This window comes from Prunus persica, chromosome G5 (genome assembly GCF_000346465.2).
Source record: "Prunus persica cultivar Lovell chromosome G5, Prunus_persica_NCBIv2, whole genome shotgun sequence".
Lineage (NCBI taxonomy): Eukaryota > Viridiplantae > Streptophyta > Magnoliopsida > Rosales > Rosaceae > Prunus > Prunus persica.
In genome coordinates this window covers 18,069,421-18,096,923 of record NC_034013.1, presented here as the reverse complement: position 1 = coordinate 18,096,923, position 27,503 = coordinate 18,069,421, and the positions used below count along the sequence as shown (strand labels likewise).

The following is a 27,503-nucleotide window of genomic DNA, read 5'->3' as shown; positions in this document are numbered from 1 at the left end:
TAATTGCTGTATATGCACTGTATGAATGTTTTCCGCAGCTTCATTCATTGTTCACCGTTGCATAGTATTTCAAAATATTGTGAGAATAAATGTTTTTAATTAGGTTCAATTTCTTGTGTCTGTCAATAAGATAATGAATTTCATAACATCTAAGCAACAAAATCTCAGTTATACATCTGTTTAACTTGTACCTATCTTCAAGGGCCTCCTTACAACCATCGTACAATCTCTTCCAACCCGTTTTGATCAAGTATTACAGTAGTATGACAGTGCACCACTAACCTGGTACCATTAGGGGATTCGTACAGCAATTGTTAAAGTACAAGCTCATCTTGCAAAAGAATTTCATATATGTCTGTCCTCAGATTCAGCTCCTTATCCCGCATAACTTCTTGGAGATCTGACAGCTCTTTTGCAGATAATGTAGAATTTAACTTGAGAAACCCATCAAGCCATAGCTTTTTTGACCTATGATAGATATTAAACAAAGTTAACAAGCAGCAGCCAATAAACAGATCATGAAATTGTTCAAGTCGCAATAGGACCATATTCATAGCCTTGTTTGGGCAGAAATTGTATAAGGGAACAAGATCTTACCATGGGCAGGCATGAATAGCTCGAAAGAAATTCCGCCTAGCTGCTGAAGGATTGCATGCTACCTTCATCTCATATGCAATGTAGCAGCGCCAAAGAACAACTGAGTTATGAAATCTATCACTTGCCAATGCCCTTTCAAACAATCCACGGATCCTATGCTGTGATCCCCCTTTACTCATCTCAAATGACAACGCAAAAAGCCAGACGACCACAGACGGTTTCCTATGGATATTTGAGGTAAAAAAGAAAATATATCACACATGATGCATATGTTACCACAATTTAAATAATCATATTACAATAAAGAGGGCCAGAAGGAAAAACATCTTACTTCTGACAGCAGTCATCAAACACCCATCGCAGTTTATTAGGTGTTGTATAAAGATGGCCAACCTCAATTAAATCATTTAAAAGTTCTGGGCTGAACGGAAATATTTGAAGCCCCTGCAATATGGACTCCCAGCAATTTGATAGACTTGATTCACCACGATGTCTCCAAAGCATCTTCATGTAAAAGTTGAACATAAATTCAAGTTGATAACTACGGCTCTTTCTCTCTGCAGTTCATATGCAGTCAAGATAAGCACAAAGTTTTAAGTATATTCTAATTATGTTACAGTCAAATAACGAGCATCAGAAGGAAAGTGCAATAACTTAATATAATATTATAGAAGCTGTGATTTTGATTTCCATTCTCGTTAAGCATTTGCTGAATTAAGACTCAAGCCTCAGCAGTCAATTGATTCCTCAAAGTTCCAAGCCCTGTTAATTGGTTCCTTACAATTTGAATCTTGTAATGGCAAATAGAGGTTGAATAAATTAGAATTTTCTCCTTTTTGTTCTCCGGGGTATTGATGCTAGCCTCATCTGCAAATAGGTGAACTATCCTTTCATTAATTAGACTTGTCTTCTGATAAGTATATATTTCCTTTATTCGTGCATATCTGGTATCTCCGATGTCCAGATTGCTTTGTAGAACATTCTCCCTCTTTCTTCCACTACTTAAATACCTCAAAATTTTCATCACAAGTATCAACACAATTAAGTGATGTTCAATATCATCACTAACACCTGCGCAGAATTAGATTTCATACTTTTACCAAACCTTTGACTTTCATAGGACATAAAGGGTCGAGGAACCACAATATGACTGACAGAAATGACGTAAAATACTTGAACCATCACATGTCAGTAATTAAAGAGGACATAACGAGTCCGACCAAAAAAAAGAGGGCATAATGAGATGCTCAAGAAAATACCTGGGAGCACCATTGAAAAAGCCTGATCTAGAACTTCAATACCAGCAGCCCATCCAGAGGTTAACTCTTCAAATAAAGCTGCAGAACATATGAGAGCAACAGATTGATCATCTATAACACCTCGCACCCATGCCATTTGTACTGTCCTTATTCTTTCTTTGAAACCTTGGCGTGCTCTCAGCAATTGCAAATTTGATGGTTGACTTTTATATGGACTATATGTTACACCACTTCCTAAGCAAAATAAAATATGCATCGCCCGAAAGGATGATTCACACCCACTGCCATTATTGTTACCAAGTTCCGTCTCAGCATACCAGAAATATAGAAGGGAAGCATTAGACCGTAATTCCTGCTCAATAAATTAAAGTAGATACATAGAGTAAATACCAACAAACAAAGTCCACAGAAAACCTTCAGATAAAAAATTGAAAAATTATTAAAAGGAATCCAAAACCAGGAAAGAAAGAGGTAACTCCTCAAAATATATGATGCCAAATTGGAGGTAATCTAAGTTCTAGTCATCTACAATACACATTAACAGCCTCATGAGAATTCATATCTAACTGAGAAAAAATTAAGAGGTTTATCAAACTGATATTAGACTTCAGATATAAGAGATGGATCGCTAAAAAAAAAAAAAAGTTTACAGAAGGTTAACAGCCAAAGTCAGCATAAACACTCAACATAGAAGTGAAATATTTCAGACCAAAAAGAAGACGTGAAATATAAAATTGTAGTAGTAAGGTTCAATATGATCGCTTGTTAACATGTAATTTGAAAAATAACATTACGCCAACGGGCTCACGATCTCTCAACTATATGCTGCTATCAGCATTGACATGACTAACATGTACTTTGAAAAATAACATTATGAGTTTTCAGCATAAACAAACATCAGTTGCTAAATTGATATGCCACTACAAAAGTTATTTTAAATAAACATATAGATCTTACCAAAGGAAGCCCTTCAATAGATGACAATGCCATGTCAAATACTCTTCTTGCATGATCAATATTTCCATGAAAAGCTTCTCTTCTTGCATAAACTCCACATAGCAATACATCCTATTTGTAAAAAGTGCCAAAATAGACAAGATCAGGAATTCTATCATACAAATCCGTTACTCAATAAAGAAAAGGTTGCCTCTTTAGAGCATGTGAGAAGGTGCAATCATTTAATTTCGCAAAATGACCAACTTACTCACAACTGCTGCCTTTTAAGAAGATACAGAAGTTAATAACTGTAGGCTATCCCAACTCAAATCCAACGTTGAGGGATAAAAAAAAAAAAAATTCACCACAGATTATTTATAAATATATATATAAATAATAATTAACAACTTAAAATTTTCCTTGCTACCACCATGCATCTGTGCATTATTCATAAATAATGTATACAAATGTTTATAGGAACTTTCTCAAATTATTTCATGTCCCCCATTGAAAACACTCAAAACCTTTTTATAAACAATATGGGTTACTCAAAACCTGGAAAAAATTACTAAATGAGGGCCAAACAATTCATAGCTTTAGAATTTAAGATATTAAAAGAACCTTATCTAAAAACAAGGACCTATATATGAAAGATATGATGTGTGTGTATCCGCCATTAGAGACTCAAACATAACTACTACCTGACGGTCACTCTTTAAGAGAAATTTTGCAAGATCTCGACATGGGGTAACAGAACAGCTGGAAGGATTCGAATTCATAACAGATAGCTCTTCGGCAACTAAAGCAGCATCTTCTAGGACAAAATTACGTGGAAAAACAGATAAACAGAGCAAGGTAGCATTACGAAGAAATTTCATCAGGTCTGTTCTTCTGTAGATGTCATTGGAGGTACCCAAGAGAGATTCCAAGCTGAAATTACTTGAACTGCCTTGTGTTTTGCTTAAAAAATTATGAACCCTTCTCAAAGTTTGTAATATATAATCTGGCAATGCCTCAAAGCTAAGGACTTTCTCAGCCCAAGTTGAACTGTTTGTAGATATCCTGTTTGGGGGAGGGGTAAAAGCATATCATCAATTAGTGTCTACTTTCATTGTGGAAGTCAGGTTCCCTTATTTTGTCAAAAAAGGACAAAAGAAAATATGAACCTAGATCCAATGCAACAGTGGATAAGATTATACAGATAAAGTGATAATAGGACCTCACCACGGAGAGGTTTTCCCACCAAAGAAATCAATGAATTGCAATACTAGAGATAGACGGGCCTCAGATGAGCTCAAGGAAAATAAGTACTCGTTGACATCTTCAAACATTATTACTCTCGAAAGGTGCTCATCTGCTTCTCCATCGGGTGTACCAACATTATGAGAGATAGCAGCTGTTTCATATTCAAACCCAATGTAAGTACTTTGTGAGCATCGCTATCAGGAATGATGAATGCATATTAACTTCAAGCACATTTACATCTTAAATGGGAAAAGAGTTTCACTGCAAGACAATGAATGGGAAAAGAACAAAGGGAAACAAAAAATAGGCAAAGACCAAGAGAAAGATGCATGCACCCATGAAAGAACATTCATATTCACACAGAGAAGGAGTGAACCTCTTGCATGAACAGGCATCCATTGAACACAATCTCTTGATAACTCTTCTTCCGACCATTTGATCCAGGTTGAAGTGTCTTTAATCTCACCACTAGTACCAACATCAACATCAATTCCTAGCATCTTTAGCAAAGCTTCAGTATCTTCTTCTTTCTTGACATCTTCTTCCTCAAATTCTTCTTGACACTCCTCAACTACAACATTACTCTCGGATTCCTTTTCTGTCTTTAAACTATTTTCCTTATTTTTGGTTAGTGGTTCCGACCAACCTGTCCAGCCACCTTCATTATCATGTGCAGTCTCCTCTCGGATAACCCTCTGCCTATTTTCTTCCTCTTTCTCCAACCATGTGGACCAACCAAGGGCACCTTCTTCTCCAACTCTTGCACCATCACTATTCCAAAAGTGCTCAAACAGTATCTGTTTACTCTGCTCAGTGAGGAGTAATGAAGGACAAAACAAACTGAATTCAATTTCAGCCTGAAATAGAGCAGTGGCCAACTCTTGATAGCCAGCCTGCCATTCAAACCTACAGAAACTGATAAATATATCAACCAGACCAAGTTCTAGTTGAACAGTAGCAAGATCTGGAGGACGGTCTTCTGTTTGGCAAACCTGCATCAAATGGGAACCACATGTAAACCAAAATAAGTTAACCTCAGACGCTTGGGAAATTATTAAATCTTATATCTCATGCTGCAATAGAAGACAAAAATAAGTAGACAAAATAGCTAGAAGAAACAATAAATGCAGTTAAAGTCTCAAGATGCCTAATTCAAAACCTCCAACTCCTAGAGCAGCCACAACCATAGATGCCATAGAAAATTGGGAAATGAAATGAGGCACAAAGCGGAAAAAAAAGTCTTAAAGTGTTGAACACATAACATTTTAGTAGTGGTGCTGCTTGTCCAGAATTGGTGTCTAATGTATAAATAAACCCCACAATGCGATGTAATTATTACCAACCCATTTTGCAGTTCATTGTTAGGGATGTACGTCCAGTGTTACCAGGAAAACATCATGGACCAGCAAAAGGCTGAAATAGCTATTTTCATTCCAAATTTAATGCTGATATTTATCTTCTTCTTTTTGGTTTACACCTAGTTTTATCTTAATTTCCCACATTCCCTTGATCTCTTGATAAAGTAATAGAGAATAGATAAATACAATCTCCAATAGAACATAAACATTAAGTAAATTTGAGAACCTGCCTAAAGTGCTTTCTGCATGCAGCAGATAAAGCCTGGATTGCATGTGCGTACATTTTTCTCATGTCTGAAACCTTGAACCTTGAGAACTCCCCTTGAAATACACGCAAAAACTCTCTCCACAACTTGTAACTTCCTGAATGTTGAATGAGTATCCTTTCCCATCTACTAATTAACACATCAGAACTGTCTCTGCTTTGGTAAGCCTTTAGAAGAGAAAGCAACAGGTCTTCATTATCTGGGTTAAGCTCAGCCGCCTTCTCCAGTATGCTAATCTTTTTTTCCAGTGTCTGCAACCGAGCGCCTTTCTGGGGTTGCATATCAGCAACCCTGTCTTGAAATTCCGCAAAAGCTAACCAAACCTTTTCATCATGGGGCTGCTCCCTCGTCAATTTGTTAAACTCCCGTGTTTTGCGTAGTACTTCATCTTCCCAAGATTCTTCAACCACTGAAGTTCTTGAGAGTGAATCATCGCCATCAACACCTTCATTGGATGATTGACTATCCGTTAAAGGAATAAAATCACCGGAAACTGTAACCGGAAGGTCTCTGGGGACAAGTATGCGAGCACGCTTTAAGTTCTTATGGCGTTCCAAAGCCATGTACTTTGCAGACCAATAGCGACCAGCAGATTTTAGTTTACCATCCAATGCATCAACATCGGCATCTCTATCCAGTGTTGAACCTGTCTGGTTCCACCGATACAAACCTTGAAAATCACTCCCAGATACCTCCGCAAAAGGCTTGTAGCGAGCAACGTCCATTCTGCATTACAAATTAGGTACAGTCAATTCAAAAGCTTCATCTTCATAGCGATAGCATCAAAACGAATCAATTTGGATATAAAAATTTGATAGCAATTAGGAATTCATTTATCAGCTTTGTCAGTGACCAAAGAAAGACTGAAGGAAAGTGAGACAAAAAGATATTATCTAACTAAAATAGCAAAATACCTGTAGAGACATCCAAACACCAAATTGTCGCGGTCGCCATGAGAATCAAGGAAATAATCTTTGGAAGGTTTAGTCTCGGAGTCGGCCCAAGCCCGAACGCTGGACTTTCTCGAACCGTAATCGGCGAATGCTCCACGGCCTCTCTCAACGGACCTCTCTCTCCTCCTCTTGTTCTTCCTCTTCTTATGCTTTTTCTTCTTTGTCGTCCTGTCTCTCTCATCGCTTCTATCGGATCCAGAAGAAGATTCCAGCATCTCGTATGGCTTTGCTTGGGACGGCACCTCCTCCTCTTCATGTTCTTGCGGTGGTGGTGGTGACGGAAGCGGGTCAGGTTTGAAGTGTGAGATAACGGCGTCGTTTATGACGGAGAGTTGGGTGGTGAAGCTGGTATTGGAAAGCCAGTGAGGGACGCTTGTGATTTGTTGAGAGACGGGTAGTACAGGGAAGAGTGACGTTTTTGCTGCTGCTGCAGCTTCTGATTCTGATGGTTGTTCGTCCTTCTCCTCCATTGTTTTTCCGACCGAACGAAATATGCAAATTGGCAGTTCAATTGAATTGGAGCTGGAGCCTGTAAGTGGAGGGCTTTTAAAAATTAAAAGCAGCCAGCCGCCCAATTTGGGCCATGGCGTTATCTAGTGTATTCCGACAAGTACAATTTGGGCCAACTCAATTTCTTCCGCCCAAAATCCAATTAATTTACGATAAGAAATTTAATTGGGTTTGGGTTCGTTTAGAATTCCTCACGTAAAAAGCACTTTTGTTTATAAGCGTTTTTAGAAGTACTCTTGATTATTAAGCAGTTCTATCGGTCGTTCCCTTCTCTCAAACAAGCCATTCATGTCATTCTCTTTCTTCTCTCTTGATTAACACGTAAGTAAGGTTTAACTGCAAAACATTCTGCATAGTTTGTGAGGACATGATGACATTGCCATTAAACAATTGCTGCACTGCAACTCGTTTGAGCTATCTAAAAATGTTTTAAGAAGGTAAACGGAAGACGAAAGGACCAGTGAACGCCATGCAAGCAGTTGCAAAAACTCGTGCATGCCCCTTAAGTCCTCATTCTTTACGCCCTAAAGACAAAATGAAAGAATTGAAACCTTCATTATCTCAACATCACCAGGAAATTTGGATATCCTACCATGTCTTTCCTTGGAATTGAAAAGAAAACCAAAAACCAAACGGTACAATGCAGCAGTCTCGTCACGCTCACGGGCTAAACCAAAATTGGACAAGCAACTATTTCACAAGATATTACTAAATTACCTAAAAGAATATCACACAATCATGTACAACAAGATTTCAAGATTCCCCTTCCATCAGAACAAACAAAGCGAAGAAAGAAGAACCTAAGAATACAGTGCGTGCAAAATTACATTCTTGATTACAGCTAATTGGAATACAACTTGGTAAAGGGGAAGGAACGAAAGGGCCATAATCAAACCGTCCCAAACACACCTTTCAACGCATTCATTGTGCAGCAGTGTTAAGGGCCATAATCTCCTTCAAATGGATAACTCATTCCGATTACGAATCAAATGAAGCCTCTTCACAATTAGACGCCCAAAACTCCAAAATGCAAGTGCAACTGCACTATGTTCTCTTTACCAAGAAACTTCTCAGATGGTTCAAGTCTTCAAGATGATATGGGTTCATAAGGATATGATAGCCACGGGTGCTTCAGAGCTTCAGATGCAGAAGGCCGCTTCTTCGGGTTTATCTCAAGCAGATGAGCAACAAAGTCAATGAAGCCTTGGTCTCCCATTGGCAGCCGGTGCCTCAAGGATGTCTTTTTCGGTATCAGATATTCCAGTCTGTTAGTTTCCTGAAGAACAGAGGAGAATAGCACCGCTTATCAGAAAAATAAATAAATCCAGCATTAACAGTGTTTATACAAAATACTACACACAAAAATCAGAGAATGGTGACGTGTTAAGTTTCCAAAGATTTAAGAGAAAAATTAAGTAATTAACTCAAAACCATATAGGTTACCTGATTCCGTTCATAAAGCATGTGATTTTTTGTGAAGTATTTATATGTATCACGTCCTTTGGCTAGCATACTTTGATCAATGGGGCAAATGATTCCCATCACCCGTGCAAGTAAAGTTGCAGGTGAATCATTCTGGAAGAGCACCTAGAAAAAGCAAGTTCACTTCTACATTTAGCACCAGTATCATAAATTTTTGGTTTTCAGAAAAGTTGAGTAGTTGATCCAATGGAAATTTTAAAAAATTTAAAAATTGCATATATAAACATCAGGTAGTAATATATTCCAAACAGCATACTAGAAGACTACCACAACAGAGCTAATGTCATCTAACCAGGTAAATTCCAGATTTTCTATTCAGGCACTCAGTTGTAGATGACATTGAATTTGGTGCTAAATCATTGACTAGACAAGTCTGTAAAACAATATATTAAAAGCACACTTTTTTGTTTTTGTTTTGTAATATATCAAAACACAATCTCACGAATCCATGTTACAATTTTCATGTCTACCTCCACTAAAATGAATTTGTGGATGAATGGAAACTTAACAAGGGCATTAATACAGAATGATAACAATTAGTCAATCAATGATAGTCGCTACTTTACGTACAGGCACACGGACGCAAACATGTAAACCAGTTTGTACAGAAGCTGGGATTTACTTCAACTAGCAGTCAGGTTAGAGCTTAATATTAACAGATCACAAATAACAGATAATTGTGTTGTTTGCTAATAAGCAAACAAAGTCAAAAATATTCTTTTTAGTTTTATCTTGTTTGTAACTACTCACCAAAAGAGAATAAGAAGAGTAGAAGACAAGAAAACAGAATTAAAATGACAATAAAAACAGAAATCTGATCACAAGTATATCTAGATGCATAGCTTACATTGCCAGTACAAAGTTCGGCCAAGATGCAGCCAAGTGACCATATATCTATCTTCTTATCATATGGAAGTCCCAAGATAACCTCAGGAGCACGATATGATCTAGACTGAACATAGGAGCAGAGATGATCTGTCTCAAAGCAACTACTCCCAAGATCAATGACTTTCACCTCACACCTACTGTAGCTTTTCACCAGTATATTCTCAGGCTTCAAGTCACAATGTATCAGGCCAAGGCCATGCAAAAACTTAAGCGCCTCTAGACACTGAATCGTAATCGACTGCCAAAAAAAAAAATCAGCAAAGTTTAAACGCCAGCAAGGCATAAAGCTAATGGTCGTCAAGTAGAAAATGGAACCCAACAAACCTGCAGTCTTGGCATTGTGAAGTAGACCTCCCCTCCTGACTCCCGATTAAACTTATGAAATTCATACAAGTTTGCTTTGAGAAGTTCACATACTATCAACAGATGTTCCTACAAAATAAAGTTGAATGCAAATCAAGTTATCATTCATTTCAGATTAATATGCAATGCATCATTTCATAAACAAGATCAATAAGCCATATACAAAACTTTCAAGTGTTGCCCTCTCCATGCTAGCAGAAAGGCACTGCCCCAAAGCATAGGGGTCACAGGTACACAAGACAATGAAAGACAAGTTATTCAAATCTAGCAAAGGTGCACGTATTAAACAAAAATCTATGCCAAAATATTATAAAAGCTCAAAACCAAACAAGATAAGTATCAAAATTGTACATTCCCTTACTCGATAATAGAAGTAATCGTACAAACGTAGAATGTGGTACTTGTCACCAGGATCATGCTTATTGACGTATTTGAGAAGCTTTATCTCATCAAGACTCTGATCAAAGAAATCTTTGTTGTTCTTTATAATTTTCACACAAACATCCATGCCTGTATGCAGATCATGAGCTTGTATTGCTTTGCTGAAAGCAGCTGATCCAAGATATTCGGTGACATGATAGCGCCCGGCTATCACAGAATTCAACACAACATGAAAATTTTTGTCCTCTTCAAAGCCAGTTCTGTGCAATAAAAACATGAGTTCAAATAGTCTACCAGAAGCAAGTTAAGTAACCCACGACAGTATAAATGGCAAAGAAGAGCTTCAAAGCAGCAGCACATATAAGAAAAAGCTGAGAGATTATAGTCCATCTAAAAGAGGTCTCACTAATCGATTAATAATCCACATGACACAACAAAAGAAAAAAGGATTGTTTTATTTTTTATAAATATTCACGTTTCTTATCCCCAATAAAAAAGGGGGTAGTTGCAGTCAAGTAACTGGTTGTACAATTAGCAGATCAAGAAGCTCAAGCAGATGGGATGATTTCTTTTTATTAGGTTAAAATGATAAAAAGATAAACAAAGAGGAGAGGAAAGAACACGGGTTTAAGATTTAGGGAAACCGTGGCATAGATAGATAGCTGCAAAATCTTCATTATTACGGATAGATGCATTACTATACAATTATTTTCTTCAAGAAAACAACCTAAAATAACAGTACAGCAGCTTCAATAGTTTTCAGAACTTTTTAAATTTACCATTGGTGTAAACAGAACCATCCTATGCCCAAGCACAATTCTCCCATAAAGAACCATGATCGATTAATTTATATTTGAGATTAGTGCATAGGTGAAGACATACCTGTTTTTTCTATGCACAATCTTGAGGTTGAAGGTCTCAAACTCTTCCTCTTGAGCCTTTATTTGCCTTACTTGCTCTTGCACAGCAGCTGCCTCTTCATCCTCAAGTGATGCTCCTGTATCTTCTTCCCTAACAGCAGCAATTTTATCTTCTTCTTCTTGCTTGGCATGCTCTCTCTCGGCATAAGCATAATTAGAGAGTGTTGAGGGAGTAGAGTTTGTGGATCTAACAGCATTAGCATTATTTTCGTCCCTAGAACTCATTCTAGGTGAGGAATCATTACTTTTCTGCCTCCATGAAGTGAGCATGTTGTCAGAACCCACCATACAGTCATCAGTTTCATCAGCGACAACAGCATTGCAGTTGTTTGACCATAAAGATTTACTAGAGCTTGCCTGCACCAACTGTCCATCTCTAAGTGGTGGAGGGAATGAAAATACCCCTTCTGTATGATTTTTCTTCTGTCTTACTACACCCGTATCAGTCTCAACTATATATTTATTTGCCTCATGTTTACTAGTTTTCTTTTTGTCCTTGTTAGATCTATCAATGTTTTTCTTATCTGATTCATGATGATGCTTCCGGGGCCCACCAATTCCTACATCATGGTCTCGAAAGTATTCTAGATCCCCTTCACTACTGCCTCCAACCAAACTTTCCCGTACTTCACTGCCAATATCAGCAGCATCACTATTGATTCCCACACCTATTGATCTTACTGAACCAAGCTGATCATCATCCACACAAACATCATCTAGACGTGGCCTTCCACACTCATTCAGAACTTTCCCATCCCCTAACATGATGAGTTCATTAGTCTGAGTGACGAAGCCCTGCCAGACAGGTTCTGCACGCATCAAATTAAGTTCCTCTTCATCCATCAACTGTCCATCATATTGAGCTATTAAATCATTCTCATCACTCCTCCCATACAATTCAGTCACTGTTAGTCCTATAGGATCATCTGAAGTTACAATTGGTTCAACATTTTTCGCTTGAAAGTACCGCTCACCAGAAAAGTAAGAATCCTCCTCAGCAAAAGATTGGTCATCATCCTCATCTTTGGTGGGACCTCTTTCCTGTGGATCCGGAACACTCCCATGCCCTGTTCCCTTTTCATTGTCACTTGGGTAATCGATTTCATGGGCCAGAAACCAGGCCTCATCTTCAATAGGCTGTCTCATGTATCCCACATCATCATCATCATCATATTCATCAGAGTCCCAATACTCGTTTGGATAGTCAACAGATTCACTCAATCCATCACCAACAGTAGCAAAACCAGAAACTAGATCAGATGTATCCTCTGCAATCCCCTGACTTACAGACAGCCAACTGCCTCCTCCTACATTCCTTTTTCCACCTGAACAATAATTTTAAAACAAGAAATCAGAGACTTGACGTACCAAAATAACCAATATCAAGTGGCAACAGAGTTTGACCCTGAAGAACTTCAGAAATTCAAAAACTTGAGGCCTATTGAAGAGAATCTCTACTGAAATTGAGCAGACAAAATCAAGCATGATTGCAACAGAAACATGAAATAGCTGAGAAGCCTATTAGGATAAAAGTGTCTGCAATGAGTAGAAGTCCTGAAAGCCCAGACAATAAACTGACTACTGCAATTGCTACTTAAAATTAAAAATATTAGGTGAGCATAAAATGCTCTATCAAATTTATCAAAACTAACCTGAAGAATTGATTTCTTGTCCAATAGGGACATCCAAATATGACCCAATAAGAAGAGCATTGTCAGCAGCGCTGAGTTTTGAGCCAGGTACATCTCGCTCAAACTTTTCCTCCCAATTAATATTCAATGGTTTGTCCTCTGACTTGAGTTTGACAGGCGGTAGCCTAGGGAACTCTTCCTTTTGATTCTCAGAAAGAATAGGAAAAACTAAGCTACTGATGGTATTTTGCTCGGAACTGCCTTGTGACTTGCTTAAGTATAAAGCTCTTCCCACCTCATCAACCTGATCCTTTATTGTTGCCCTAATATCAGCCAACTCAGCTTTTCTCTTTCCTTCTTTTTTGTCAGAAGCGGAAGCACTATCATAACTTGTTGGCACGTCCCCCTTGGAGAATGGAAATACCGTCTTGACAGAACAATCTTTCCACATCTCTGAAGGTGAATTTGAAGGTTCTTCAATTCTTGACCATGGATTATCTGCTACGTTTTCTTTGAAGAATGAGGTACTTGTCTTAAGTTGTTGGTCAAGTTCCTTAGGTTCACTTGTTTGGGTTCTGTCGTACTTCAATTCCACATTAGCTTTGCTAGTACTTCCAGCCCAAGAAGTTTTCTTTTCACCAGAGAAGAGAATCTCTTCTCCATATTTCACAATGGCTTTACCCGAATCAGGAACCTCAGCTGTATGATTCCTTGATTGGTGGGATATCTGAGGCTGTGGGTAGTTATTGATACTACCATCTCCATCATTTTGACAAGGTTCTGCAGGTCCATTGCTAGGATTGACCTTCCATGAATATAAATCAAGCACTGTGTCCTCTAAACCTTTAGAGAATGCGAAGCTCTTGTGATTTGTCCCAGCCACATCAATAGTTTTATTCCGCTCCCCAATAGAAGCAGTATTTTTCCATTTGATTTCAGACCCATTTCTACCAGTTCCATACTCTATCTCTTTCACTATAAGTTCCTTAGAAACTTCACCACCATTCCTAGACCCCAACCCTTGATTTTCCACCACCAATTTGTCCCCATTTTCAGCTTCCAACGAATTACCCAAGTCCTTCTCTTCAAGAGTAAGCTTCTGAAGGAAACCATTCAAATCAGGACGATTACTGAGCTCACTGCGAAGAGCTGCCTCAGCTCTTGAAAACCTATTCTTCCGCAGAAAGTCCAGAATCACGTCAACGGAGTTTGAGTCCCCCATTTTCAGCCTCCTAAAACCTACAAACATGCATCAAAAAATCACCCACCAAACCTGAGAACATCCATTAACAAAAAGCTCATCCAACAACAACAAAGAGTCAAAAACCCATCTTCCAGTTTGCCCCATTTTTGCTAAGAAAATGAAAAACCAGGTTTTCAAGTATGTATATACAAAGAAAATGAAGTAGGTATTATTTCGTCCAAATATAATGACGAAGTTACCTCGTATTAGGCTCAAAGACTGGCGGCATTTTGTCTTCTAGTGTCCTGAAGAATGGGAAAATCCAACATTCAAAACATCAAATATTTAATTTCCTTTTTCCCACATTTTATGAGCAACTAAGCAAAGCAAAACCATTGTTTTTCTCTCAAAGAAATGTAAAACCAAGTTGTGAAATCCACCACAAGAGCGTGCCGGCCCGACTCTCCGTCTCAAAACGACGCATTTTCAACGTGGATCCGTGACTTACAAGCAGGTTGCGGCTCCCAAATCCATAGATTGAAAATTTAGAAACCCTCAAAATCCCAACGGATTTATTAGTTTGGGGAGTGGGATTTGATTTTCACGAAAGTTTCATAGCCGTTGGAGCCCAACACAACTCTATTTCTAGGCCAGAGAAACTCAAGATCTGATTTTTAATTTTTCGTGTTATTTTGGGCAAAATGATTTTCTGGGTATCGAAGAAGGGGACAAAATAGCTTAAAACTGAAAAATACAAAGAAGGGTTAGATATAATAAAGCGACGGAGGAACAGAAGAGAGGCACCTGGTGGTAATGGGAGTGGGCCGGTTGCTGCTGGCGCTGCTTATTTTCTTCTTTTCCTTTTGTTTCTTCTCTGTGGAGGCTTTTGGGGGCGTGGTCTCCTGAATTGAGGTGGTGGTGGTCCAAAGCTTCGTTTTAGTTTTAGTTCTTTTTGATGCTCTTGGAATAACTTGAATATATTCACTATTCAGTCTATTCTCATTTTCACGACCAAAATATAATAATAATAATAATAATAATTCAATTTTCTTACTTTTTTACCCCTCTCGGCCTTTCTCCTGCTTTTGCGTCTACCATTTGATCCGGTGGAATTTAGGTAGTATTATTTGTAGCCTAATTTCCCAATATACACCATAAATACAAATAATAATAAACTTGTAATGGCACAAAGTGAATTTGAAAACAAACATCGAAAAATATTGTGTTGATATTAAAATAGTGAAATCCGAGGATCAATTGGCGGATATTTTGACAAAGGCGATTTCCAGTAAAGCATTCCACAATTCACTGGATCAGTTGGGCATTGACGACATCTATGCACCAACGTGAGGGGGAGTGTTGGCGTGACTTGTGAATATTGACTTACTTTCCTTACACACCAAGAATTCCTATTATAATTGTAATTGATTTACTTTAATTCCTGATTTCCTACTCTAAATAGATTTAGGAATTTATTATTTACTTGCCCATTCAGGTTTCATTGTATTATAAATATGACCTCCTACAAGGAAAAGAATACACAGAAAATTCCCACAAACAAATATTCTCTCATAGTTTTAATATTTTAGCATATTGTTTAATAATTTTGAGTCCTAATCTAACTTACACCTTTCGTTTTTTACAACCTAGTAAATAATTAATGTTCTTTTTTTGGTCCAATAGCTTAACAAGTAACTATATTTCTTTTTTTAGCTAACATCCTAACAAGTGAGTAGGGATCATTTATTACAATTTATTTGAATAGGAAAAATTGCTTTCTTAACCCAAATTGGTAATTGTCTTTTAATTGAATATAGTTATTTGAAAGCCAAATTGTAACTATATTTAACCAAATAGTCTTTTAAATATATGCCACAGCTATTATATGAAACTCTAATCGTTCTCTCCATTTGTGAATCCTAAAGGAAAACTCTACGGAGAAGGGAGGAGAAAAAAGTATCACTGCCCATTCTCCCCCTCCTCTCTTCTCGTCTTTTCTTTTTAAGTTAGTGAATAAGTTCACTGGGGCATTTTGAATAAAAAGCCTATTTTGGTGATTTCTTTTGATAGATTGATGATCTTTTGAGCCAAAACTGGTTTTTACATTGATGATCTTATGATCAGGGTCTTGTCGATTCTGACACCTTGCCACTCAATGTATCATAAGAAATGCTTCAACAACACAGCATTTTGAAGGCAATTAAGAAGAAGCTCATTCGGAAAGCCCTTGATATGATCTGTAAACTTGCTGAGGAAAATCCTGATGAGTGACAAAGACAAGAACAGTATGGTGCGCATATTATTGCTTCTTGTTAATATTTGCAAGCAGTTTCCTTCTGCTATTCTGGAAGTATTTGTCAAATAAAGTAGGATAAAAATATTTAGTTATGCTCAGATTCACTTATATTATTATTCTTCTTCAATATAGAGGTATTTATACAAGTACAAAGATGTGTTAACTGACAAAACCCAATCCAAATTCCACTTTGGAATCCGAGCCGAACCCTGTACGTGTCCAACACCTGGCGAATGTCGGGCACAAATGACCTATTTACCCTTCTATACAAAACATGATAAAATAACAAGGTTGACGTCTACCGAAAAACCGGCAGAGTTTCCCTTGTAATTGGCTCAATACCAAATCATTTACACATGCCAAAATAAGTATATATATACAACCAACTGCCAGCATACATATATATACATTCCAACAGTTCCAGTCTCAGTCTAGGGCAAAACATCAGAGCAACTACTAAGAATTTACAAATGAGTTAATCCTTTTACAAAACAAAAATCCTACATCAAAGAAAAGGTGCGGAAGATGGAAAACGGCCCGGTGGTGAATTCATGTGCACGTCTACTGCCTGGGGGCGCAAAACAACAAAAGGGTGAGTGGACCCAAAACAAAGTTTAGAAAATAGCATATGAACATACTAACCCCACTGTAAAAACAGTTATACAAACTAACTGATTCTCTTTATTTCTGAAATCCATGCACGTATATACTTATACATGTATACAAACCAATCATATTCATGGTCAACATTACTTTTGAAAACAGTTTAAAACTATCACCTAGGTGTACCCTTTATTTCCGTCAATTCCTTGTATCACCATGGGTGACACATACTCGCAGGTCTCAGTGACACGAGGTCAGTCCGAGCCGCAACTCGCAGGATTCAGGGGATCGTAGTCCACCTTTATCCGCATTACTCGCTCCACACGAGTTTGAGTACCAAGGAACTCGTGGGGCAACTGTCAAGCATGCTGACTAAACCGAAGGCAACCAATATAATCCGAATGCAACATTTAATCTCTGGGTACAAGGTGATTTAGGAAAATATAAAATTTCTGAAGAAAATCTACTGGATAACTGAATTCCTGTAACCTTTAAAATTCTGCTGCCATTTATCTGATAATTAACGAGAATATCTTTTTCTATATTCTTTAAAGGAGATTTCACTCGGCAGCATGCAACATAAAATATTTAACAGAATAAAACAGCTTATAACTAAAATTGAACTGCTTAAATTCATTTATAAAAACAAAGAGTCCACTCACTGGTAGTTCGAGCTCGCTGGACCTCTTGAAGGTCCCTCCTGCGGGTCAACTGGTGCCCGGGTGCCTTACTCGATAAATTTATAGAAGAATTGAAGGAGAATGAGCGGGTTGAAGTTTTTGTCTAAACCGATTGGTTTTCTGCAGTTTTCGGCCAGCGCCGGCAGTTCCACGGGCTGAAAGTGATCGGAGAGGGAAGAGGAGGCGGTGGGGGTTCGAACAAGACCGGTCTCGTGGCCGGTGGTGCTCTGTGGCGGCAACGACGTCACAACAACGAATCGGAGGAGGAGAAAGTCGCTCGACGGGAGAGAGAGAGAGAGAGAGAGAGAGAGAGAGAGAGAGAGAGAGAGAGAGAGAGAGAGAGAGCGAGAGAGGAAAACTGAGGGAGAAGAGAGAGAGAGTGAGGGTTTAAAATCTGATTTTTCAAATGACCATTTTGCCTCTCATGATATTTTAACCGTAATTTCTTCGTTAAAACTCCGATTCGAGCCCACTTCGTGTCTATAAACTCATTTCGTCGTGCTCTACGCAACGGTGTATGTGGAATTGTCAAATTCCTTTTCGGTCAAAAAGTCAACTTTTCATTAATAAATTATTCCAAGGGCAAAATTGTCTTTCCCCATAATAAATTACTAATTAAATATGAATTTTTAGGTTTGGGTCATTACATTAACCCTAAATAAAATAAAAAATATATCTAAATTACAATAGGAAATAAATCTCTATTACAATAGGACTAAATAATAATTGATAAGTAATCAAAATTTTAATTAAATAAAGAACCAAAATCCTAAGTAAGTAAGGACTCGCCAACACTCCCATCAAGTTGGGCAAAGATATTTCGCACGCCCAACTTGACAAGCGAGCCACAGAACACCGTACTTGAGAAGCACCAATTGTAGAGAAGGTTTTTTTGTCAACCACGAGTGAAACAAGTGACAAACTAAAGCAAAGTTCGCAGCGGAAACACAAGAGCAAACTCTAAAAAATAGGGCACATAGAAGAACACATAAAAGTATAACACAGAAATTATGTGAACACGGCAGTAGGTAAGGCAGAACATAGAAATCCTGTGAGCACGACAATAAGTAAGGCAGAACACAGAAGCCCTGTGAGCACAGAAATAGATAAGGCAGAATACAGAAACCCTGTGAACACGGCAGTAAATAAGGCAAAACAAAGAACCCCGGTGAGCACGGCAGCATAAAAGGCAGAACACAGAAATTCTGTGAGCACGGCAATAGGTAAGGCAGAACACATAAACCATGTGAGTACAACAGCAGATATTGTAGAAACCAAACCCTAAAAAATAGGGTAAGGCAAGGTAAAGCCAAACCTCGAAAAAATAAAGTAAGGTAAGGCAAAAAAAGTCAAGAGCAAAGGCAAGGTCAACGGGCGTGACCACAATGGAAACACACCAGCAAGGACATGAGCACGATAGAAGCAACAACAATAATGTCCACAACAAGAGACAACAAAAATGACAGCAGCAAGAGCAACACAAGGCACTGGCACCAACAAGAGCAATATAAGGCACTAGCACCAGCAAGACAAGGCAAGGCAAACAACTATGGTAGCAGCAACAATAGAGACAACTTCTCTTCACTCTCCCTCTCCCTCTGAAGAGAATGGGTCGATAGAGCCATATGATCAGTGGTACTTGAGAAACATGCATGGACAATCAGCCATGATAGATAAGTAAGTGAATTGCAATGGAATAGATGAGCAATAGTGTCACTCCCCCTCAAATCCGACGATGTATGAGAGTCGAGATTTGGAGAAAGTAACACCTAAATAAACAGAGAGACAAAGGCCAGCTAGGAGAAGGCTCGGCGAGCGGTGACGAGGCTTGGAGATTTGAGATGGCTCGGTGAGCGGTGACGAGGCTTGCGGAGGAAAGAGATCAGGCCATCAATGGCCAAGGGGCATGTTGCCCATATGGTATACATTTAAAAGAGAGGCTCGGCGGTGAGCGCAAGAGACTGAAACTAACATGGGCTCAATCTGATTTTAACTGAAAGTAAGCTCATAAAGAGATGAAAAGTAAGAGAAAAAGGCAACAGCTGGCATAGGTAGAGAAAAATAAAGGTAATCACTTAACATAAACACGACAAGGATAGAGATAAGGGTAAAATTGCAGAAAGGTGCTGTTATGGCTAAGACAGAATAAATATATGTTGATTATTAAGGAAAGGAGAAACGGAGATTTACAGTAAGGTGAAAACCCATGATGGGTTAGGAATAAGGAACGCCAACGATTCTCAATTTGTCAGAGGATATCACAGGTTAGCAACCTGGCTCTGATACCATGTCAAATAAAGTAGGGTAAAAATATTTAGTTATGCTCAGATTCACTCATATTATTATTCTTCTCCAACATAGAGGTATTTATACAAGTACAAAGATGTGTTAACCCTAAATAAAATAGGAAATATATCTAAATTATAATAGGAAATAAATCTCTATTACAATAGGACTAAATAATAATTGGTAAGTAACCAAAATTCTAATTAAATAAGGAACCAAAATCCTAAGTAAGTAAAGACTCGACAACAATATTCAATCGAAGCGTACGAGTTGTTATATAGTACGTTGATGTCATGTTTACTGCATGCATTAATACCATCCCTTGAAAACCAACAACTTAAGCTTCATGTTTTGCTGTTTTTGTAAAAGTTAGTAAAGCTAACTTGGAGGGAGAGTTACTAAGTTTGCATTAATTGTTCACTTTTGCCTTGTGTTGAATTTTGATGTGAAAACAGAGGTTGAAAAATCCAGTGATGATGATTGGAAGAGAGGCCGATATACTAGATTCTGGAATGAATCCGACTAGTCCATTAAACTTGGTGTCATTGAAGATGCGGCTAACATGAATCGTTTGGCAAAACTCCTAAAGATTTGAAAGGTAAACATATTTTATTGTACTATCTATGTTTAGACGTCCTTATACTGCCTTTATGGGGTTGAATGACGAACTTTGAACTCTCTAGCAGCACCAAGTCAGATGGAAAATTGACTTCACGAGATCAGTAGGATGAAATCTGGGCAGAAGGACATATATTACATTACTGGAGCCAGCAAGGAACAATTGGAAAAATGTCCCTTCATTGAGTGGCTTAAGAAGGAAAGTTATGAGGTACATATAAAAGATATTCAATGCTTGCACTTGTTTAAATAGGGTTGTTTGTTACTTTCCTACTTGTTCTATTTGAGTCATGAGTAAGGCCTTTTTTTGTCTCTCTATTTACCTTTTTATATCTATTGATGCATGTTATTTTCTTCACAAATCCAGTTGATGTACATCTGATGAAATACTTGGTGGACTATAAAGACAAAGAACTCAAGGAATCATACAAGGAACTCACTAAATGGTGGAAGACTGCTCAGCCATTTATGATGTGGCTGTGACATCAAATTTTGGTTGGAGTGCAAACATGGAGAAGATCATGCAGTCTCAGACTTTATCAGATGCTAGCAAGCAAGCATGCATGCGTGGCAATAGGATACTTGTGATTAACCCAAGGTATCCAATCATCAAGGAGCTCCAGGAGAGAGTAGTAAAGAACGCTGAGGTATGTTCTAGACTTCTTCCCCTACACTTACAGAAATGTGACATATATGAAGGTTTTCGCAGAATTAAGGTCTTTGTGCATTCATGATCTTGTTCACTTTTTAAATGGTCTCCAACATTTATAAATGACTGGTGGGTCCTGCTTGCAAAATATTTTTAAGAAATCTTGACCTTTGTAAGTTGGATTTCTGTGTCGTTGGTTAAAATTGTTCATTTCTGATTGTTTCTCATTTGGGGATCTGATCTTTGTCCTAGTTATGAAATCAAAATGGTTCTTCATTTAGTTGGTTTAGATGAATAAATAGGCACATTGCTATCACATGTCTGCTAAGCAATTGAAAGAAGCCAAGGCCTATGCCTACTCTTATGGTTGAGTCTAAAAGCATGTCTTAGAATCCATTTGTTGAAGTGTTGGTGAATCTGGTTTATCTCATTCAATTATTCGCTTGCTCTTTAGGATGAGAGTGTAAAGCTGACATCACGACTTATTTACAATTTTGCACTCATGAAGGGTGTTTCCAATTTTCCAGACCCCAAGGTAAGGTTTGTGCCTTCCGCTTCTACAGTTCAGTGAAGTCTATCTTAAACATCAACCCTGATCTCGTAGTTGAGGAGGAAGAATATGTTGAAGAGGTTGAGACAGAAACTGCAAACACTTTCTTTTTTACTGAAATTACGTAGATAGATGGATTCAAAGATAAAGCAAGCAATTTTACTGAAATTACAATCAAGTTGAAGAATGGACTGCTTCAATCACAAAAAGCTCTTTCTTTGATACTTGATTCGTACACTAACTTCAATTGCAATCGTTCAAAAACTAGCTTGGGAGACTAGTAAAGGGAAAATAAATTGACAAAAACCGTATTGTACACTCCATGCTAAATATATCTAATATAATCTAATTTGTTCTGTATCGTCGATCGTGGATGGCTGTGTTTGAAATAGTGAACGTATACTTTACAAGCAACTTGTGGACTTCCTCATCAGCCTCTGTGGCTTGCAAGTATGGTGATTATGCTAAGCAAAAGAAATAGAGTTTTATGCTTTGGAGGTTTGATCCCCTCGAAGAGATCACTTTCCCTAATTTTCTTTTATGTCCAAATTCACTAGTTGATAGGAACTTGATCCTATCAGTCGACAAACAAGTACCCAACCCGCCGCTCGGCTCCACCGTCATGGGCAAGTTGTATAGCCGTCCACTAAGCTTACGTCGTAGCTCCTGATATGCCTGTAACATTACATAATATATATATATATATATATATTATATAAAAAAATTCAAGTTTTCTCTACAATTTCCGTGGTTTTTATTTAATTTTTATCGATGTCGATAATATCCCGATATTTTCATTAAAATTTCCATGTTTTTGGACTACCGATATTTCCAATACCATTGATATTTTAGACCTTGGTTGTGATGTAGTGGTACTCTTTTTTCTTGACTCTTTTTTCTGTGGTTTAGTGTTTTTTAAGACAAGGTTTTAATGAGGCCACACTTATTGTATCATCGAGTTCCAATTGATGTTGAATTGTATTCTGACATTGCGGAGCTCCGATTTGTTTCTTTGTTTCTTTGTTTCATCGTGATTGATTCAGGTCGTGAGTCTTTTTTAAGATCACGCTCTTGTTCTTGACTCTCACGTTGGGTTTGCGAATGTTTTCATCCTATCATTTGTACACTCTTATGATGTTTCTAAAATAAAGCATCTTTCCCAACCAAAAAAAAATTAAAAGACATGTCACATGATAAAGTTTACAATTTTTTTAGACCAAAAATGACAAGTGTACGTTGAATGAGATTCATAAAACACAACATATGTTCATATGTGTTTGTGAGTTTGTAGCACGTTATTGTTGCTTAGTAATTGCAATTTACTACATTGATACCAACTTACCACCAACTATCAAGTAAGCCAACGTTAGTGAATTTTGACTACATTGATTTTCATCTACCTTGAAACAAAAAAAGAAATTCACAATGGAACATCATTATATGAATCACAACATTCAATTCCAAGGATGGAAAATCTGAGAATAATCAAACAGCAAGGACATGGACCCACTAGGAGTAGACCAGGACCCACAGTGCTACGTGTCGTCGACCCAAGTGGGAAATTCAGATCCGAATAGGAAGGAGGCCGGGAATCGTCCCAAGGCGTTGACTATCAAACCACCAGATCTCTCACCCCTCTAACACGTAGACATAAAGAAAGAAAGAAAGAAAGGAAAAATAAGAAAATAATAAAAAAAGAGAAGCGTTAGACGCACCCTACAGCATAAGGTAGGCACCAAAGCGTCGGTGAGGCATCAAACATCTTAGGATGCGGTGAGGCACTCCGTCTCCGTCACCCGCTGCTCCCCGTTTTGGCTTAATATTATAATTTTCACATTAACCCCTAATAATTAATAAAAATTATGAGCGTTTTAAGCTTAACTTCTATATTTTATTAAGCCCCAAGTAAATATATAAACCAAACCAAGGGAGGCCCAAACCCAAAATCAGATAAATATTGAACGTGTTTGTCTGTCTCTGCAGAGATTAGAGAGAGAGTGACAATGGGGAAGACCATGGCGGTGGGAGTGCCAGTCATCATCGCCTTGCTAATTCTCTGCGGTGTGGATCTGGTCAGGTCAGACGCGTCGGATCATCGGTACAAGGAAGGAGATTTAGTCCCTTTGTATGCCAACAAGGTGGGCCCCTTCCACAACCCCAGGTAAAACCCAGACTCACGCTGCTCGCTCCTCGATCTGAAAGTTTCACGTTTTCTTAGCTCAATTCAGCTTCTGGGTTTGTTCATTTCGCTGTTATTTGTTCTGGATCTGAGTTTATTTGTAGACCCATTTGTCTGGTTACTCAGAAATTTGCATGAGTTACAAGTTTTTCGGCTAAGACGACAAGATTTGTTTCAGCTGGGATAAGTTAGACACTGTGATTGGAAAATTGAACTTACATCAATTGTGTTGAATTCTGAGCTGGATCTATTTTTAAAGATTTGATTTGGGATAGACCATTAGGCGGCTTTGCTAGCATTTTGAGATTGAACAGTGTTTTCATTGAAATAGCATGTGCACTGTTCTTGGAAGCTTAACTCTGTTTCTGCTGAACTAGTTAATATTTTAGATGCAAGTTTGACTATGGTGGAAATTTGGTATTCACAATTACAATTTGGTTAATTTTGTATTTTTTGGGTGATTACAGCGAAACGTACCGATATTTTGATCTCCCATTCTGCTCACCAGGTTTGCATCAATCGGATTCGTTTTTTTCTTTCTTACTAATGACATAATATGTCCTCATCTTCTGCGAGGACTTTCATTTACCTTAATATTTGGATCTTAATTGCAGATAAGGTGAAAGAGAAGAAGGAAGCTCTGGGTGAAGTATTAAATGGGGATCGTTTAGTCAGTGCCCCTTACAAACTAGAGTTCCAAAAGCATAAAGATTCAGAAGTAGCTTGCAAAAGAACAATAAAAAAGGAAGAAGTGGCCCGGTTCAGATCTGCTGTCAACAAGGACTATTACTTTCAGATGTATTATGATGACTTGCCCATTTGGGGTTTCATAGGGAAGGTTGACAAGGAAGGCAAAGACCCGAGCGAATACAAGACCTACCTGTATAAGCATATTCATTTTGATATCTCTTACAACAAGGACCGTGTGATTGAAATCAATGTTCGAACAGATCCAAATGCATTGGTTGACCTTACAGAGGATAAAGAAATTGATGTCGAATTCATGTATACTGTAAAATGGAAGGAAACAACCACTCCTTTTGATAAGAGGATGGATAAGTATTCTCAGTCCTCATCGCTGCCGCATCATTTGGAGATCCATTGGTTCTCGATTATAAATTCATGTGTGACAGTTCTCCTGTTGACCGGGTTTCTTGCCACAATTCTCATGCGAGTGCTTAAGAATGATTTTGTCAAGTAAGCATTTTTAAGAGTCATTTATCACTGTTTTCTGTCTGCCAGTTCACTCATTTTTTAATTTACTGTTTGTTTATCTATAAAAGATATGCCCATGATGAAGAAGCAGCTGAAGACCAGGAAGAGACTGGATGGAAATACATTCATGGAGATGTATTTAGATTTCCCAAATACAAGTCTCTGTTTGCAGCAGCTCTGGGTTCAGGCACCCAACTATTTACCCTGTAAGTGCTCATTCATCCAGCTATAGGTTTAGCACTAACTCTCATTTTTCGAAGTTTCTCATTATTTCTTGTTTTTTTTCCATGCCATGCAGTACGATATTCATTTTTATACTTGCTCTTGTTGGCGTGTTTTATCCATACAACCGAGGGGCTCTATTTACTGCTCTGGTTGTCATTTATGCACTCACATCAGGAATTGCAGGGTATACTGCTACTTCATTTTATTGCCAGCTAGAGGGAACAAACTGGGTATGTGATGATAAATTCCCCTGCTAGGGTTTTTTGGAATCATTGACTAAAGTTGATATTATATGAATTGAAGATTGAACTTCCTGGTATGGCAGGTTAGGAATCTATTGTTGACGGGATGCCTCTTCTGTGGACCTCTGTTCCTTACATTCTGCTTTTTGAATACTGTTGCAATTGCTTATACGGCCACTGCTGCGCTTCCCTTTGGCACAATTGTGGTTATAGTTCTAATTTGGACGCTTGTAACATCACCTTTGCTAGTGTTAGGAGGGATTGCCGGGAAGAACAGCAAAGCTGAGTTCCAAGCTCCTGTTCGCACGACTAAATATCCCAGAGAAATTCCACCTTTACCTTGGTACCGGGCAACAATCCCTCAAATGGCAATGGCTGGTTTTCTGCCTTTCAGTGCTATATACATTGAACTGTACTACATTTTTGCCAGTGTGTGGGGTCACAGGATTTACACCATTTACAGCATCTTGTTTATTGTGTTTATCATTCTTCTGATAGTCACTGCTTTCATTACTGTGGCGTTGACATATTTCCAACTTGCTGCTGAGGACCATGAGTGGTGGTGGAGGTAAGCAGGTTCCGTGCATATTAATTTTTTGTTAGGGGTTTTATGCAAGTTATTATGTTTTTTATTCCCATGCTTGCCGTTACCATCTCTTGATTAACTGCTTTTGTTGATATGATCTGCAATTATATTGACATCAAGTATTCGTGACTGATGGAGAAATGGTATTGAAAATTCCGAGTAGTGGGATATATGGATTTTGTAGGTTTAGGATTAAGAAAGCTAGACTAAAGTAACGGGTGCACTGAATTAAAGAAAGAAGAGCTGCCATGTTCTAGGCAATTGATATTTAGGATTTGTGGACTTTTTATTAATTAATTTTGCGGATTGCCTTGGTTGCTCGTTAGTGCGGTATTAGTATTACGTGTTATATAATACTTGATTATACTTCAGCATGAAAATTTGGACATCACTTTGTAAACCATTTTTATCTTCAGAAGATGTAAGTATAATATTCCTTGATTGATGTATAAATGTTGGTTTGATTACAGATCTTTCCTCTGCGGTGGATCTACTGGCATATTTATCTATGCCTATTGTTTGTATTACTACTACGCACGCTCAGATATGTCAGGATTTATGCAAACGTCATTCTTCTTTGGTTACATGGCATGCATCTGCTATGGTTTCTTCCTCATGCTTGGAACTGTAGGCTTCCGTGCAGCTTTGCTTTTTGTTCGTCACATATACCGATCCATCAAGTGTGAGTAGCTAGTTGTTCTCCAAGAATCAATCATCATGGGAGATGTACTTTCTGGTGTTTTTAATCTCATAGGCACCTACCTCCTTGTAGAGAAGTTTCCTCAAAATTAATTTTGTAGTGCCTCCTCGTGTCCTAAAGCAGTGTCATGAGATATCTTGCTTTCCAGAGCAATGTGTTAGATCACAATATGGTCGACTATTCATAGAGACAGTTTGTATCATTACCTTTCAAGCTTTGCAATACATTCTTTAAATATCTTCCTCGTTCCTTCGTATCGTTATAGAGTTACCCAATATGCTCTCATTCTCTCTCTCTCTCTCTCTCTCTCTCTCTCTCTCTCTCTCTCTCTATTTTGTAAATACATTGCATATTATTATTGGCGGCTGCTTAATACTTGTGGAAGCAGCTGCCACATGCAAATTAAGATCATAAAAAAGGGCCAACTAAGAACGTTGAGCCAAAGAGCAAGGAAATTTAAAAATAAAAAAAGATTTATCAACTTCGTGGTAAGAACAAGCAATCAAAAAACTGAAGAAATGTTTCCTGAAAAATAAAATAAAAAATAAAAAAAACTGAAGAAATGTGGGGGTGCCTCCCAAGTTTCCCAGTGGTATTAGGCCCATTCCTTTCACCAACAAGAATGAAATTAAACCTTCCTGGTTTTCATCTTGAGTTTTCTTTCTTTAGCCAATGATTTTTTAGCCTTCAAAATATTCAAAT

At 38.0% G+C, this 27,503-nt stretch overlaps 3 protein-coding genes across 4 annotated transcripts; 1 reads left to right on the top strand and 2 right to left on the bottom strand.

The window, feature by feature from the left end:
* LOC18777241 (protein NRDE2 homolog) lies at positions 117 to 7,134 on the bottom strand. 2 transcript variants are annotated; one of them, XM_020564097.1, is made up of 10 exons: positions 6,576 to 7,134; positions 5,622 to 6,387; positions 4,414 to 5,029; positions 4,017 to 4,188; positions 3,494 to 3,854; positions 2,814 to 2,924; positions 1,857 to 2,208; positions 929 to 1,154; positions 598 to 819; positions 117 to 468 (listed from the first exon to the last, which is right to left on the bottom strand). In XM_020564097.1, exons 1-10 carry the CDS (start codon positions 7,082 to 7,084, stop codon positions 315 to 317), a joined length of 3,489 nt encoding a protein of 1,162 aa, XP_020419686.1. In that variant the 5' UTR covers positions 7,085 to 7,134; the 3' UTR covers positions 117 to 314. The 2 variants fall into 2 exon arrangements, with proteins under 2 accessions (XP_020419686.1, XP_020419687.1); XM_020564098.1 differs by lacking the exons at positions 117 to 468; positions 598 to 819; positions 929 to 1,154 and adding an exon at positions 1,174 to 1,668.
* On the bottom strand, positions 7,803 to 14,955 carry LOC18777086. Its single transcript, XM_007210360.2, has 9 exons — positions 14,777 to 14,955; positions 14,233 to 14,277; positions 12,811 to 14,028; positions 11,121 to 12,483; positions 10,219 to 10,498; positions 9,819 to 9,926; positions 9,454 to 9,732; positions 8,568 to 8,711; positions 7,803 to 8,400 (listed from the first exon to the last, which is right to left on the bottom strand). Exons 3-9 carry the CDS (start codon positions 14,009 to 14,011, stop codon positions 8,212 to 8,214), a joined length of 3,564 nt encoding a protein of 1,187 aa, XP_007210422.1. The 5' UTR covers positions 14,012 to 14,028; positions 14,233 to 14,277; positions 14,777 to 14,955; the 3' UTR covers positions 7,803 to 8,211.
* LOC18776346 (transmembrane 9 superfamily member 3) lies at positions 23,587 to 27,053 on the top strand. The gene is made up of 7 exons (XM_007210201.2): positions 23,587 to 23,815; positions 24,301 to 24,341; positions 24,448 to 25,030; positions 25,117 to 25,254; positions 25,347 to 25,503; positions 25,599 to 26,083; positions 26,572 to 27,053. Exons 1-7 carry the CDS (start codon positions 23,658 to 23,660, stop codon positions 26,789 to 26,791), a joined length of 1,782 nt encoding a protein of 593 aa, XP_007210263.1. The 5' UTR covers positions 23,587 to 23,657; the 3' UTR covers positions 26,792 to 27,053.